At 44.0% G+C, this 17,098-nt stretch overlaps 1 protein-coding gene across 6 annotated transcripts in view; it reads left to right on the top strand.

Moving 5' to 3' along the window:
• Nucleotides 1-17,098, top strand: part of clcn2a (chloride channel, voltage-sensitive 2a) — a 50,404-nt gene that overhangs the window by 16,639 nt on the left and 16,667 nt on the right. For 3 of the 6 annotated variants that reach the window (XM_034103817.2, XM_034103818.2, XM_034103816.2), the window contains 9 exons: nucleotides 3,838-3,969; nucleotides 13,265-13,393; nucleotides 13,756-13,889; nucleotides 14,219-14,299; nucleotides 14,957-15,062; nucleotides 15,251-15,293; nucleotides 15,524-15,686; nucleotides 16,015-16,093; nucleotides 16,517-16,642. In XM_034103817.2, the coding sequence (XP_033959708.1) occupies nucleotides 3,838-3,969; nucleotides 13,265-13,393; nucleotides 13,756-13,889; nucleotides 14,219-14,299; nucleotides 14,957-15,062; nucleotides 15,251-15,293; nucleotides 15,524-15,686; nucleotides 16,015-16,093; nucleotides 16,517-16,642 (993 nt within the window). Of the gene's footprint in view, nucleotides 1-3,837; nucleotides 3,970-13,264; nucleotides 13,394-13,755; nucleotides 13,890-14,218; nucleotides 14,300-14,956; nucleotides 15,063-15,250; nucleotides 15,294-15,366; nucleotides 15,391-15,523; nucleotides 15,687-16,014; nucleotides 16,094-16,516; nucleotides 16,643-17,098 lie in introns of those variants that run through there. The other 3 variants (XM_034103821.2, XM_034103820.2, XM_034103822.2) reach the window with 2 other exon arrangements.

Here is a 17,098-nt window from a genome sequence, read left to right as displayed (position 1 = left end):
GATAATAAACTATGCACTCTGACGCTGCTGGCTAGAAACAATGAAGCTGTGTAAAAAGAAATATTAAGATGCTGTGAGCTCCATGTGAATTACTCTACCTGAATTAATGTGGACCTAATGAAATACAAACAGAATTATCCAAAATTACATTACAATAAATTATTAATGAAACTAGACTTATTTCATATTTGTATTTAATTAAAAACTGAAAAAAACCTGGATTTACTAATGTTATTTTATATATATATATATATATATATATCTGTGGATTTATTGCAAGCAGTACCTCCTAATGGCTAATTCAGCATACTCTTCATGATGTCAAAATTGCAAAACTGTAAACTAAAATAATTACATTATTACATTACATTGCATTTAGCCGACGCTTTTATCCAAAGCGACTTACAATAAGTACATTCGACCAGGAAGACACAACCTTGAAGAAAACAGAATCATATAAGTACATCAGGTGTTCATAGAGCCAAACATTTCAAGTGCTACTCAACTGGCTAATAATCTATAATCATGTTTACATCCACTAAATGATGGGAAATGTAGTTGGCTTTAGTGTAGGACTTTAACAAATATTTTATAGACTAATAAATAAAACATAAATTCTTTGTTCCACCGCCGGGTTTTTTTTAACAAAAAAATCAACACATAGTCTAAAAACAGCATAATCTCAGTACAAGTGAGAAAAGGAACATAAGAGAAAGGCAGTTTTGTTGTTGTTGTTTTACGTCTTCGCACAAGTGAGCAGTGTGGCTGTTATCCAGGATCTGTTTCTTCCTCTCTGCCCTTGTGACTAGTGATCTGATTAAAGCTCGATACATTGCACCATAGGTGAGAGCTTCACTATATCAGCCTAGCCTCGCTCGCTGGCTGTAATGGGAGCCATTTAAAACAATCACTCTCAGATCAGGAGCCAGCCAGAGTGATTTGTGTGTTCTCGCTGTCTGTGTGCTGTGTGCTCGTAGATCAAGCTGTGGTGGTTATTTTTAGACCTGACTTCAGGCTGGACGGGTACTGCTTTTTACTTGTTAAGTAACACAACCCTTCAGATTTTGGTGGATGTGGGAGTTTTTAGTGTTTTCCTCTCATGTATCTGTGTGGGATCATCATCTCTGTGGGTGATGTACTACAAGTGTGTGCCTCTGTGCAGATCAGTAACTCCGGCCTACACATGCAGCCAAGGGCTCTGTTACCGGCGATTGAGAGCTAAAAACATGTACTGTGTTTATTTCGACTCATAGAGTGAGTCTTCTGGGAGTTTATAGCTGGCTTTACTCAGATCTACTCCAAGCACCATTATGTATTATGTCACTCAGCGACTTTGCACCTTTTGAATATGCTGTTTGATAGGTGAGAAGTCTCCTGTATTTTTTGTATGTTTTATGATTGCAGCTATTTTCAGTGAGGTGATGTGATTCACTAGCAGAGGTGGAAAAAATATCTGCCGTTGGGTGATTTTGTTATAACGGGTGTGTGTGTGTGTGTGTGTGTGTGTGTGTGTGTGTGTGTGTGTGTGTGTGTGTGTGTGTGTGGTGTGTGTGTGTGTGTGTGTGTGTGTGTGTGTGTGTGTGTGTGTGTGTGTGTGTGTGTGTGTGTGTGTGTGTGTGTGTGTGTGTGTGGTGTGTGTGTGTGTGTGTGTGTGTGTGTGTGTGTGTGTGTGTGTGTGTGTGTGTGTGTGTGTGTGTGTGTGTGTGTGTGTGTGTGTGTGTGTGTGTGTGTGTGTGTGTGTGTGTGTGTGTGTGTGTGTGTGTGTGTGTGTGTGTGTGTGTGTGTGTGTGTGTGTGTGTGGGGTAAAGAAAGATGCTATGGGAAGGTGAATTTCCCCAGTGTTGTACACATGGGAATGTCCAATGAACTGTGAAATACAAATTATAGATCCAGTGAAGAACATGGCAGTGTAATCCTCCAGATAGATTTTTCTTTTTTGTTTCTCTCTGACTAGATGAGTGTGTCAACTGTGTGATGGGTTTTTCTGCACATGAGTGCGTTTGTATGCGTTGGTTCTCTGTGGGAAACTTTACCTCTAGCAGGTGGCCTTGCTGGCGGGCAGCTGGCTTGTTATGCACACAGTTGTGCCTCACCTCCTCTCCTCAGGAGACTCAGTATCCCCCGTGACCTGAATCCTGTACCTGAAAAACAGCAGCAATGTCTTTTTTCCTATATTATCATACAGGAGCAATGCCAATCAAACAATAAGAATAAATATGTGTGAGACATGAAGTGGTAGGACTACTTTTATTTCAATAATGAGAAGCAAATTGTACAAGCAGTATAGTTACAAATTCGACTTGAATGATTGAAGAACATTGGTTTGGCTTCACAGAAAATACTAACAGTAAAAATAAGATTCAACTCATTGATGGTTTTGGTCTTTTTCAAGAAAAATATTCTATAATATTGCCAACCAATATTCTTGTCCCACGCTTTTTGTGTATTTTCTTTTTCCCTTTTTTTTTGGGTCACCATCAAATATGTAGCTTTTTTGGATTATTCTCTATTGCAAACGTTTCTTCATGATGCTGCTATATGATTGCCAAACACGATTTAAAAAAAAAACTAACTTAAAGTATCTGGACTTTTTCAACTTTTTTTGATGAAATGGATCTGATAATTGTGTTAGTGGAACATTTAAAGCGTCTCTTGGGATGAGCACATCTATAAATACTCTGAGTGTTGAAGGGAATTCCAGGCTTTGGCAGTGTCCTAGCTCAGAGTTATAGATTAAAATGTAGTGGCAGATTTATATCCGTAACACAGTCGTGTTTTGTCTCCTTATTCTTTATATTTGAGGTGGGTGACAATTCAATACATAATAGCGTTTTTGGTTTGTTATTATTCTTCCACGGCTCACCTGCGCTGTATAAACAGATTACATCTCCCTGTCCACTCCACTCATTGTCTCTATAATACACCATTCATTCTGAATTTCATCTGAAACTGGATCATTTGTTCACGCCGCCTGAGAGTTATTGTTTGTTTTCCCATTTCTTTGTCAGAAGATTGAATAATGATTAAGTCTTGTCGTCACTTTTATTTCCACAAGGTTAGGTCAATGTTATGGTATTTTCTCATTTATCGCCCTCAAAAATATAGTTCAGGAAACTTCACCTTATTGAAATGGAATAGACATTCAGACAAATCTCTCCATAGTTTGGGACCAAAATATGTTCTTGAATGTATTTGACCACATACATCTGGTAGTGTCTCTGCTAAACATGAAGAAGCAGCATGTCGATACCATGCATCACAGAGTTAAGATGGTTTTTAAGATAACATACCAGGAAAACTAACAAAACAAAAGTGATAAACATTCTAAAATATTTAATTCCACAAGTTATATTTAAAATTGAGAGACCATTTAAAGATAAAATGACCACACACTATTCCAGTTGATTAAATGCCAGTCAATTATACACTGGTGTAAAATTACTACAAATGTATTGCTTGTATCGTTCCATAATGAATATTGCCTATACTGGAGATATGAAATGGAGAGCTATCAAAAGTATCTATCAATACTCATCTTATACTATGTTTTACACAGCCTTTAAACTAATCATAACTTTCTTTTCAATTTTATTTTTCACATTTCTTCTAAATTGATTTGTATCCTTTAATTTGGGTTTCAAAATTTATTTTCCGTTTGAATATACTTGGATGTTCTAGCCTTGGCTGCAATCCAATCTCCTCCGTCACTACAGATGTATTCATTTCTTTTATTTCCCCTCTGACACACTTTCAGTTTCACACCCACAAATATCTTTCTCTAGTCTTCACACTTTAAAGAATAATCTCATAGCTTTAACTTTTCTTCTGTGCCCTCAGTGTGTGCGTCTCGTTGCCAGAAGTTCCTGATCTCACGGGTGGGGGAGGACTGGATCTTCCTCATTCTGCTGGGGCTGCTCATGGCTCTGGTCAGCTGGGTCATGGACTACGCCATCGCTTTCTGCCAACAAGGTAGGAGAGACTGAGGGAAAAAGCAACAAGATGAATAGATGGACAGTGAATAAAAGGCTGTTCCTACAAAGGCTGCAAAGTATTAATCTATGAGATGTGGTGTGAAGGTAGAACATATTAATACAAATTGCCTGGCCTTCTCTAGCAAAGTTATATTGATCTTGAGCCAGCTAACAAAGTGGATTTCATCAATATTGAAAGGGTCAATAAAGGGGATTTTGCGGCCACATACTGTAGCATCAATGTTACCTCAATGTCACTTTAATTAATCCACCAGGTGCCGAGGTCCAAACTAATTTCACTATGAAGAAACGTGTTGAGTGCAAAAAACGGAAATCCTCTGAAATGCATTACCTTTAATAAAAGACTGCACTCCTATACAGATAACTTTTTGATGTTTTAAATCGAAATTGTGGTCCCTTTTTCTCACGTGATAAAATATCTGTAATATTATTTATATATCTGTAAATAACACAAAAATAACACTTAATTAAGCCACAATTGTGTATAGCATAACCATTGTACTAAACTTTTAAACTATATAATACTTAAGTTCTATACTATTCTACAAAAAAAAGCCATACCAATCATTCATAATGCCAAATACCTTGATCACACTAACAAATTATTCCTGCAGTCAAAATTGTTAAAATACACAGACCTGGTAGAATTCCAAACGGCACAAATCATGTTTAAGGATAATCATAACGTTTTACCAGGAAACATCCAAAAAGTATTCACTCAACGAATGGGGGGGATATAGTTCAAGGAGACAATTTCAATTCGAAATGCATAGGGTCCGTACAACCAGAAGAACTTTTTGTATCTCAGCCTGTGGAGTGAGACTATGGAACAGTGTGAATATGGAGCGAAAACGATGTCCAGACATTAACCAGTTCAAGAGGAAATACAGAGAAATTATTTTCTCGAGGTACAGGGATGGGGAAGGTGTTTGGCTATGTGTGTGAGTATGTAGGTGTGTATATGTATGTGTGCATATATGTGTATGTGTATGTACAGGGTTGGGAGTGTTACTTTGTAAATGTAATCAGTTACTGATTACTGATCTGAAACGATGTAACAACATAATACACTTTTTGGGGATGCAGCTTGGGATGTGAGGAGTGAGGGACACGGCTTAGAACGGGCGTGTCGCCTTCTGTCCTGCCAGTGTTGACAGGACATTAATTAAAATGTCGAACTCGGACTTCATTTTAAGGACATTTCGGCCAGGGGTGTAGAGCTATATTTGTTTAAGCACCGGATTGGCAAAACAGGAGATTGTGTGCACCAGTCTGCCTTGATCTATAAATTCATGTCCGTGACACTCACAGTATCTGCTGCCCACAGCTGTTTTATAGAAGGAACACCTCCTTCACTTCATGAAATCTCTGCAGCACCAGGAGGCAGCGGGAGGGTTAACTCAGCCTCTGAGAAGACGAGACGAGCGCGCCGCGCAGTGCCTTTCACGCACCGACTTCACTGTATACCTTCAGAAATAATCATTAGTAAGGCTAAAGAGCGACCGCAGGCTGTTTTAACCACACACATGAATAAATAAATAAAAATAAGTGTATGCTCCTCATTTAGGTGATAATTCTTTATCTACAAAGTTTTCGTATCTTAAATACTGTTTCATAGCAAACACAAAAATGAAAGAGATGTTAAAGGAATTCAGGTTCATGAGATAAAGAAAAAGGCTAACCTTCAGTCTTTCATCCACTTTGAACAGCTTCTGCTGCTTTGTCCTAAAGCAAAATATGAATAGCAATTATTTTTCTGAGAGAGAAAACAGGATTACCACGAATCAACTTTCTCATACCATTGTTACCAAAGTGTTATTTTCTAAACTTGTAATGTTTTTCACATTCCAAGCAATCCTAGTACTCAAGATGACATACTGTAATTAGGCAAACAAAGCTTGTTGCTTAAAGTAAACTTGAACAATGCTAGTTATAGACTATATTTAATTTCCTGTTGAAATGTTTTGCCTGCAACTGTAAATACATTACTGTAAGTTTATATAAGTATACCTACTTATCTGTTGAATTTTTATTTGCAACAAAAAATTATAATACATTTGAGAAGTAAAGACTTTATTCTTCCTTAATTAGCTGTCCATACTTACCAGATTTGATGAGTGTAGGTCTAGTGGTTTCAGATCAGGACCTGGTCTAATGTGGTCTACATGTAAAAAAAGCACTGAAATCTCCCTTGTTTGTATTTTCAGTGAAAATACAAACCTTTATTCTATTTGTGAACAATTTTCACAAATAGAATAAAGGTTTAAAAAATCTGAAACTGTGTTATAAAGAATCTTTAGACCCTCTGGGATACTCCAGTCCAGATTTGATGAGTTTAGGTCTAGTGGTTTCAGATCAGGACCTGGTCTAATGTGGTCAGGATGCGAAAAAAGCACTGAAATCTCCCTTGTTTGTATTTTCACAAATAGAATAAAGGTTTCACAAATTTGAAACTGTGTTATAAAGAATCTTTAGACCCTCTGGGATAATCCAGTCCAGATTTCATGAGTGTAGGTCTAGTGGTTTCAGATCAGGACCTGGTCTAATGTGGTCAGGATGCGAAAAAAGCACTGAAATCTCCCTTGTTTGTATTTTCACAAATAGAATGAAAGTTTCACAAATCTGAATGTGTTATAAAGAATCTTTAGCCTCTCTGGGATAATCCAGTCCAAATCAATCGGCTATGCAGCGATTTAAGAGGTTCAAACACGGAGGATTGTTCGCTCAGCGCTGTAAATTAAATGTCCCTTAACTTTCCCCTTAACTGCCGAATCGGATGCTCTGAATCGGAAGCCAACTTCAGCGTCGTCCCTGTGTATGTATATGTATATATGTCAATCAACAGGTAAAGCAGATTAATAATACTAATAATATCAATAATAATGCATAAAAATGATAATTATTGCAGATTATAGATTATAAATAAATCATTTGGGACAAGGGGGTGAGATTAAATAAATTATACTTCTTCTCACTCCTTCTCGAACACTAGATGTGGCACTGTTTATGTTGCTAATGCTGTTGTTGTAAATGTCATTTTTTGTTTTAATTTCTCTTACATGACTATGCACTACAACATTTGTTTTGTAATTATTTATTTTACTTGTTCGAAATAAATGTATCAATCAATCAATCAAATCTATCTCCAATTTAACCAGTGAGAATGTTAAAAAAATGGTGCGGAATATTTTACTACTCAAGGTCCAAGTCCTTAAATGTCTCGTTGGATCTGTCCTTAACCCAAAGATATTCAGTAAAATAAAGTATATATATAAATGATAAAAACTGATAGCAGAATTAAAAAAAAAAGTTGTTGATTATTTTTTGTGTGTGAATCAACCGAGCACTACAGCTCTAATACAGGACTTGTTTTTTTTTTGTACTTTTTATTAAAATGTCTTGAGTTCTCATTCATAACACTCCGTTCGATGTCTCACTATGGGATGCGCCTCATCGCGGAGCAAACAGAAACATCAATCTCATTACGCCAATCCTGATTGGCTGGTGATCTTGATGTCAGAGTCAGGGGAAATCACCCCCTATAAGTAGCTTGCGCCACAACGCATGCGTCATTCAAACACCTCTTCTCGCTTCAGAGCACATCTCTACAGTAGCCGGGCAAGCTTCACTGTCCACAGACTGAACCCAAATACTTTTTCGGTCGACGGGCGCTTGCCGGCTACTCCTTCTGCTTCGCAGGAAGACGGTAGTACTAACGCTGTTAGTACTTGGAAATAAATCGACCTCGCCCTTCTCTACGAGAAAGTAAGGTAGGTCCGATTTTTTCAAGCTAGCAACACCTGTTGCTAGCTCGCTCCCTCTCTACTGACACCACGGTAGCGAGGACGTTTTTTCTTTTCTCTTCCCCACGGAGGGGAAAAGGATTAAAAGAGGAGCAGACTGCCACACCAGTCAGTATTCTCCGGGATTAAAAGACCCACACCGTCCTCTTTCCCCGGATTAAGGACAAGGTGGTAATACCTTTTTTTCCCATCCCACCTGTCGAGAGCGGGCCCTCTCCACGCCACGAGGCGACAAAGATGGAAGCCCCTCTCCCTCACACCAGAGGAGTCAGGGACTCGGTGGCTCGACTCTGCGGCTGCGGGTTGAAGATCTCGGGCACAGACACACACCAGGTCTGTTCGTCCTGCCTCGGGCTGGAACACGCCCGAGGCGCTATCGACGGTGAAGCGGACATTGTGTCCGCTTCACCGTCAAGAGCCTCCGCCGACGGCTAGCGAGACAAGCTAGCCTGTCGGAACAGGACCCCCCATGTCCACGGACCCGCCGGCCGGCAGTCAAGACACGGGGGCGTCTGCCACAGAGAGCGAACCCCTCTCCGTGTCGGTCTGGGGCTCATCGTCAGCGATGGCCTCAGAACCGGGATCCCGCGCCCTGACAGGCCGGGACCCGCAGGAACGGGAACGAGCTTTACCAAGCTTGGGCTCCCGGTTGGACCTCACCATGATCTCACCCGCGGAGGATGTCCTCGAGTTGGACTATGAGGAGGACGAGGAGGGGGACGCCCTGGCGTTCCTCCTGTCCGAGTCGGATGACCAAGAAGAGGACACCTTCATGTCATCGGCCCAGGCTGCAAAGCCTGGAGCGAGGGCTGCTCTCCCGGGCGACAGCACACCAGCTTCGCCCGGTCTGAGCATGGACCTGCAGGCCGTGTGCAAACGCGCTGCGGTCAGACTCAATGTTCCGTGGCCTAAAATGGCCAAGGAGACCTCCATGTCCCGCTACGAGGGGAAGCACCTTCCCCAAACAGCGGGCAAAGGGAGGCAACTCCTCCCGGTGTTTCCGGAAATGTTGGATGAAGTGTCTGTCTCGTGGAGAGACCGGCCCTTCAGCAACAAGGTCCCAATCCAGGGTGCCTCCTCCCTGGATTGCGATGGAATGGAGAGGCTTGGCCTGCTCACCGAGCAGGAACCCCACGCTGCCAGCAAAAGCGGACTGCTTTCAGTCCACAATGACTGAAAAGTCCTATAAAGCTGCAGCGCTGTCCGCCAGGGCCCTGAACGTGTCCTCGCTGCTAACTGCCTACCAAGCGGAGGTAGGTACGGAGGACCTCACGGAGGACCTGTTGGGTAGCCCGGGAGCAGCCACTCTGGATGAGATGGCAGCGGTCACGGACATTTGCCTCCGTGTCCAGCGCTGCGCCGTCCAGGCCACGGGCAAGGTCATGGGGATCATGGTGGTGCAGGAAAAAGCGAGATGGCTCAACCTCACCAACCTCCCGGACCGAGAAAGGGAAGATGTGCTGGATATGCCCATCGTTCCCGAGGGAATTTTCGGCTCCGCTCTCGCCTCCATGCAAAGGAGGTGCGAGACGAAGAAGAAGAAGGAGGACGAGGCACTCTGCCTCCCTCGAAGGGTCCAGCCGCTGCCCTCGCAGCAGCAGTCCTTCACCCAAGAAAACTCTGCCCGGTTCAAAGCACCGGTCAAGCAGAGGTCGCAGCCCACCCCGAGTCCCCAGCCAATTTCGGCCAGCAGTCGAGGAAGAAGAAGCGAGCGGCGTGACAGCCCCTCCTTGTCCCCTCCGTCTCGAGAGATGCCTAAACACCATCCTCAAGTCCGCACAAACACATGTCACACGTTGATTGATTCCTCTGTCATAAAACATTTGCTGCTGACGCATCCAGGCTTCAGGCCGAGGGCGCAGCTCAAAAAAATGAAAAGAAAATCAATAAAACCAATAAACAGCCCGCCAATTCTTCCCCTTTTGAGAGCAGCTACGGCATCTCTCAAAAGGCGGATTATTGACGGGTCTGTGAAGGCACCACCGCCATGCGCACGCGCAGTGCCGGCTGGGGCTTTAAGGGCACCACCGCCACGTGCACGCGCAGTGCCGGCTGGGGCCTTAAGGGCACCACCGTCACGCGCAGTGCCGGCTGGGGCCTTAAGGGCACCACCGGCACGCGCTGTGCCGGCTGGAGCTGTGAAGGCACCACCGTCACGCGCAGGCGCAGTGCCGGCTGGAGCTGTGAAGGCACCACCGTCACGCGCATGCGCAGTGCCGGCTGGAGCTGTGAAGGCACCACCGTCACGCGCATGCGCAGTGCCGGCTGGAGCCGTAAGCGTGACATCTCAGCTGGCTCTAAGGAGCATACAGCAGGAGATACTCACGACATCTATCTGGGCTTCTCAAAACAGTTATACTTTATCTGTTCTCACAAGCCCAGAGAGAGTCAACCCATATTCTGGAGAGAGAGGCCCTCTCTCTCATAGAAAGAAGGGTTTTATCTATAATGCCCGCCGAGCAGAGTCAGATTACGCAGACAAATGTCCTCGTAAAGCACCCACTCAACATGGGCCTCATAATAAACCTAAACCCCGCGCGCCACGGCGTGCGGAGAGTATTGGTTATTATGTAATGCGTAGTGGCACTACACCCGACTTTTCTAGTGCGGGACGCGCCTACGGGTACTGTCCTTTCATGGAAGGTGGTCACCACGGACGCAGGTCAGACAGGCTGATAGGGTATTTACGAGGATCGCCCGGTGAGAGGTCCCTAGAGCAGAGACCTCCAGCGGGGCGCACGTAAATTACCCGGAGCTTTTAGCGGTGTTCCCCACCCTAAAATGCTTCCTGCCTTCTCTCAGAGGACATCATGTCCTCGTGAGGACAGACAACACGATATTGTGTATGAACCGCCAAGGGAGGTTGCGTTGTCTCCAGTCACACACACTGGCACACAAACTGATCCCTTGGAGCGGCAGACGTCTTCTCTCTCTGAGAGCGACACAGGTACCGAGAGGGATGCACCTAGGGACAGAACTACTGTCCAGAGGTGCACCACTCTATGCAGACTGGACTCCTCATCCAAGGATCGTGAGTCCGCTGTGGGTGCGTTACGGCGGAGCCGCGTTAAATCTGTTCGCATAAAGAAAAAATGCTCAATGACAGCTGTTCTCTTTAATGCACGATTTAAACGTACTGTTAGGCGGAGACGCACTCGTACACGATTGACCTCCGGGTCCTCTGTACGCGTTCCCACCCCTGGCTCCGTTACTCCCAACTCTGGTCAGAGTGAAGGAGCAACGCCACACACTTACTCTGATGTTTCTGCCCTAGCCCGCAACGTACGGGCTGGCGGAGATATATCAGCTGTTGTGCGGGCAGCCATGGCAGCCCCCACCACGCGGGGACAGATTGTCTCAGGCGGGGGGGGGCGATCCTTCACCCACGCCCAGAGCACGGGGCACTATGGGCCTGACCCGTGAGTGGTACAATCTGAATACAGTGGGACTCCCTCAGAAGGTGATAAACACTATTCAGAGTGCGAGAGCTTCCTCCACCAGGTCTCTTTACGACTGTAAGTGGAGGGTGTTTGAGGATTGGTGCCTTCAAGAAGGACACATCTCTTTTCAATGTCCTGTCGGGGTGATTTTATCATTCCTACAGGACTTGGTCGATAAACACAGAGCTTTCTCCACGATCAAGGTGTACCTGGCTGCTATTGCTGCATGCCATGTGGGCTTTGAGGGTAAGACGGCTAGCAAATATCCTTTGGTCTGCCGTTTTATGAAGGGAGCTCGCAGGCTCCTCCCTGTCTCCAGGTCGCTGGTGCCCTTATGGGACCTGGCAGTGGTTTTAAATGGGCTCAAAATGACCCCATTTGAACCCCTGGAAGGAGCTGACATGAAACATCTGTCACTCAAGACAGTGCTGTTACTGGCCCTGGCATCCGCCAAGCGGGTCAGTGATATTCATGCACTGTCTGTACATCCCTCATGCACTCATTTCGCCCCAGGGCAAACGAGAGTATTGTTGAAACCCAACCCTGCCTTTACACCAAAGGTGGTTGGTTCGTGTACCCCGATTGACATTGAGGCATTTCCTCCGCCGCTGGTTTCCTCCGGGGAGCAGCAGCAGGATCTGTTGTGTCCAGTCCGGGCTTTACACACATATATGGACAGATCAAAAGAGCTTCGTCTTAATGACCAACTCTTCGTGTCCTGGGCTAACCCTCACAAGGGTAAGCCTGTTACTAAGCAAAGGCTCTCCCACTGGATCGTGGAGGCAATTGCTTTGGCCTATACGAGTCAGAATTTGCAAGCACCTTCGGGTCTGCAGGCTTACTCAACTCGGGGCCTGGCTACATCCTGGGCTTTGTTCAAGGGTGTTTCCATCCAAGACATCTTTGCAGCGGCGAGCTGGTCCTCGCCGCTCACTTTTGTCCGCTTTTACAGGCTAGACGTCTCCGCTCCAAGCGTGGCCCGAGCAGTGCTAGGCACCTTGTTGAGTCGGGACTCCACCTGTTAAATTCTGGTTGATCAGTGATCTTCGAGATAAGCTCGTCTGGCAATACGGGAGCTACAATATCCCATAGTGAGACATCGAACGGAGTGTTATGAATGAGAACTATAGGTTACTTACGTAACCCCAGTCTCAGAGTAACATGAAGTGAGATGTCTCACCAGACGGCCCTCCTTGCTATGGTGAAGCGAGAAGAGGTGCTTATATTGAATGACGCATGCGTTGTGGCGCAAGCTACTTATAGGGGGTGATTTCCCCTGACTCTGACGTCAAGATCACCAGCCAATCAGGATTGGCGTAATGAGATTGATGCTTCTGTTTGCTCCGCGATGAGGCGCATCCCATAGTGAGACATCTCACTTCATGTTACTCTGAGGACTGGGGTTACGTAAGTAACCTATAGTTTTCTTCCTATGCTGCCCTGGCCAATGCAAGGGTGATGACTTTTAATTCATTCCCTCTGGGCAATGTTTGAGAAAAGCTCAGACATTTTATTAAAAAGTACAAAAACAACAATGAAAATATTCTCATTACACGTTAAAGTCCTGAAATAGAGCTGTAATGTCTTTTAAGTTTGAAAATGTTTGTCATATTAATAAGAACAATTAATAAGAAGGAGGAGGCAACCAAGCTGCTGTACATCAGGTGAAGTAAAACTAATGAATAAGGCAGAAAAGGGAGGAACCATGTTAATGTATTCACAGCAGATTAATCTTGATGCATAAGGAAACTGTTTGTTAGGTGGTTTAGTTGTCTGCTGCATTATACTGAGATGAAGTTGTGTGTGTGTGTGTGTGTGTGTGTGTGTGTGTGTGTGTGTGTGTGTGTGTGTGTGTGTGTGTGTGTGTGTGTGTGTGTGTGTGTGTGTGTGTGTGTGTGTGTGTGTGTGTGTGTGTGTGTGTGTGTGTGTGTGTGTGTGTGTGTGTGTGTGTGTGTGTGTGTGTGTGTGTGTGTGTGTGTGTGTGTGTGTGTGTGTGTGTGTGTGTGTGTGTGTGTGTGTGTGTGTGCAGCACAGAAGTGGATGCATGGGGGACTGGACAGCAACATGCTTCTGCAGTACATCGCCTGGGTCACCTACCCTGTTGTGCTCATCACTTTCTCAGCGGGATTTACACAGATACTGGCCCCTCAGGCTGTGGGTAAGACACACACTTACACACACATCAACAATTCATGCATAGGTATATGTATTCCTATATCTAATTATGTCCATATCTCAGTGTTTGAGTAATGTAATTGGCTCTATAATGCAGCATAAGGTGTCCAAGGACATGTGCTGTAGGTGTCTCAGTGGTAACGTCTGTAAGACATCCATATGCTAAACCCCTGATGAGATGTGCATACAGAAAACTATATGAATATCAATCAGCTTTCCCCCTCACCCACCCCCCTCGCTCTTCATTTATTCCCCTCATCTCTCTCTGTAATTGCTTTCTTTCAACTCGTCCTTTCTCTCCACTCCATCACCCCACCTGGAATGTCTTTCTTTTTGATTCCCCAGGTTCAGGTATTCCTGAGATGAAGACCATACTGAGGGGTGTGGTCCTGAAGGAGTACCTGACGTTCAAGACGTTCGTGGCCAAAGTCATCGGCCTGACCTGTGCTCTTGGCAGTGGGATGCCTCTGGGAAAGGAGGTAGAGGTTTCATCTTCCTCCATCTCTACACATCAGTCTTCTTGGCTGTACAAATTACACATGACAGATTGCTTGACAGTTTTTGAAGTTTCCCAGTGGGGAGGATTTAATAATCCGGCTTCTTCCAGTATCATTAAAGTAACAGCTGGGAAAATAAAACGGTAATTACTGCTGATAACCGTTTGCATTTCCTTCATTTGAGGATTCGAAAGTTTGGATCTTCGCAGACTTTGATCACGCATGGTTTTTTGAATGCCCATGAACACAAATGTGCCTTAAGTCGTATCCAGTCCACTAACATCCTGTTCTCTCTCTCCTCTCTCTCTCAGGGACCCTTCGTTCATGTGGCCAGTCTGTGCGCCGCTCTCCTGAGCAAAGTCATGGCTCCTCTTTTCGGAGGGAGTTATATGGTGAGGACAGTAACCACATTTACAAAAGTAACACGGATTTCTCCTCAAATGCATAGCTTATTTTAGAGATTTAACCTTTAGGGCCTTCACAGTTAAATACTTGAACATGCACTATCAACTAAATGTACTCTATAAACCATGAATATTTTTGAAATAACATGCCATCAGATTTACAGTAGTTGGTTATGCTCTCTACACTAAAATATTAGAAAAAACATATTGACATTGATTGATATGAACTAGTTGGCAAGTGAGCCAAGAAGTTCAGAAAGGAAACTGAAAGTGATGAATAAGCGTTTGAAATGTCAAACCTCTCTCCAGGTAGTTAGGTTGATTGCTGACCAAACTAAGTTAAAGTTTAACAGTTCAATTGCAGAAAACGGTAACCAATATCCACTTTTATATAATGACTATGGTTATACTTTTTAAAATACATACATATATATGATTGATGGGCTGTGGGGCTACCTCATACCAAAAAGGTTGGAATCCACTTAACCTTGCAACATCTCTCCAGACTTTGAGTAACTAGTTCCCAGTAACTTGCCTTATATACTCTGAGTTATGATTTTTTTTTCAAGGAGTGAAGCTGCAACAAAAAAAATGTAATCATAAAAATGTCTATGATGTTTTACTTGACTTTCTGCCGTTCCCCAGGACACACTCTCACCTCCACTCACTTGCGACCATACCCTGGACTTCTGTCTATTTCTGCAGAGGACAGTGTGCTGTGCTTCTCCCACATGTACCAGCATCACCATGAGTACGGAGGAAGATAGACTGCAGAGATGTGGAGGAAGAAAAACTCAGCCCAGTTAGAAAGACTGATATAGTCCAGGGGTCAACTGTGCAGCCATTAAACATAATCAGTCTGGGGAAATGTTAACTCAGTTCACTGCTGAATCCAGACTGTTTGCTGAAGCTCATCCGCCCTTGTTTGATTTTGTGTAGTTTGGATAATAAGCTGGATGTCTTCCAGGAGCAGAAATCAAAGGTAACCTCCACACTCGCACAGATCACACTCACACATATTTCTTTCTCTTTTTCCCGCACCTTTACTGCTAAAGGAAGAGCCCTTTGAGGGAAGCAAGGTATGAAATGCACCAGTCGGATAGTTCCTTTATTGCCAATTTCATCAACATTAATAATCCATGCTGTCCATTTCAGAAGTAGAGGAGAGATTGATGCTTTTCCATTTTGTCTGCACTGTTTGATTCTGTTCAGTGAACCATCACAGCGAGGCATCGATCTGTGCCGTCTTTGCTTCTATACAAACATCTCATGGTTTCATCACTCCATCCTGGGTTTTTCCATTATGGCCCCCCATATCCCATCACTCATATATGTAATCTCGTTGAGTGTGGAAAGATACAGCATTGGTTTTATAGTAAGTGTTGAATTTGTGAACAGTTGGTGGCTTTTAATGACAAATGCACCTGTTGTGTGTTTGTGGCATTTGCACTTACATGTACCTTGTTGGGATGTGTGTGTGTGTGTGTGTGTGTGTGTGTGTGTGTGTGTGTGTGTGTGTGTGTGTGTGTGTGTGTGTGTGTGTGTGTGTGTGTGTGTGTGTGTGTGTGTGTGTGTGTGTGTGTGTGTGTGTGTGTGTGTGTGTGTGTGTGTGTGTGTGTGTGTGTGTGTGTGTGTGTGTGTGTGTGTGTGTGTGTGTGTGTGTGTGTGTGTGTGTGTGTGTGTGTGTGACTCCTGTCGGGCAGAACGGGCTGAGGAACACGGAGATGCTGTCGGCTGCCTGTGCAGTGGGAGTGGGCTGCTGCTTCGCTGCTCCGATTGGAGGTAGGACTATCCTGCCAGCAGGAGAGCAATTTCCAATCTTTGGTCAATCTGTCTGTCTAACTGTATCTCGAAACTCTTTGGCTAGATTGACATTCAATGCTGCATGTGTATTCAGGTCAAATGAGCTCCCCCACTGTTTCAGGTTAACCTTTTTTTAGTCCATGATCCATGAAATGTAGATAATACCTTTTTGAACTGGCTCTTATTGTTAATATTTGTTTAACTTCTTGTTTTCTGTGTTTTGTATTATTACATTTTTAGTGGGAACAAGTTTTACTTTTCTAGAATTTTTGAAAACTTGAAAAAAGGAAGGAAGAAATGTAGATATAACATTTACGCAGTTTTCCATAGCGGCCTATTTAACCATTTCTTGAATAAAGTCTGAATGTTGTTACATGTCTTCCGTTTGTTTGTTTGGTGCAGGGGTGCTGTTCAGCATTGAGGTCACTTCCACATTTTTTGCGGTGAGGAACTACTGGAGGGGCTTCTTTGCTGCCACCTTCAGCGCCTTCATATTCAGAGTGCTGGCAGTGTGGAACAAGGAGGAAGGTTAGGGACACATTTTTTTACCACATGTTTGTTATTTGTCTGGATGCCATAGTTACGGAAAAATAGAAAAAAAAGTTAATCCCTTGAGAAAAAAGTATGAAACCTGTTTTTCTGAATCAGTGAGTTAAAGGTGGGGTAGGTAAGTTTGAGAAACCGGCTCGAGATACACTTTGTGTTATATTCCATGGAACGCTCTTAACATCCCGATAGCAATGAATATCTTCAGTGCTTTGACAACAAATCCATAAAAAAATGTCATCTGTGGAAGCCGTAGTACTGTAAAAAGCACGACCAATCATTTTAGCTGGCCCGGCTAAAATAACTGGATGGCCTACCTGCCTGTCAGCCTTCCATCTGTGCACAAACTTATCTCGTGCCCTCATTGGTCATGTGCACGTTCATGTGTGTTGGAGGAGGGGCTCTGTAAGGAAGTGGCAGATTTTTTCTGGCTGTGTA

Source organism: Pseudochaenichthys georgianus, chromosome 17 (assembly GCF_902827115.2).
Source record: "Pseudochaenichthys georgianus chromosome 17, fPseGeo1.2, whole genome shotgun sequence".
Lineage (NCBI taxonomy): Eukaryota > Metazoa > Chordata > Actinopteri > Perciformes > Channichthyidae > Pseudochaenichthys > Pseudochaenichthys georgianus.
This window is presented reverse-complemented; position numbering and strand designations above follow the sequence as displayed.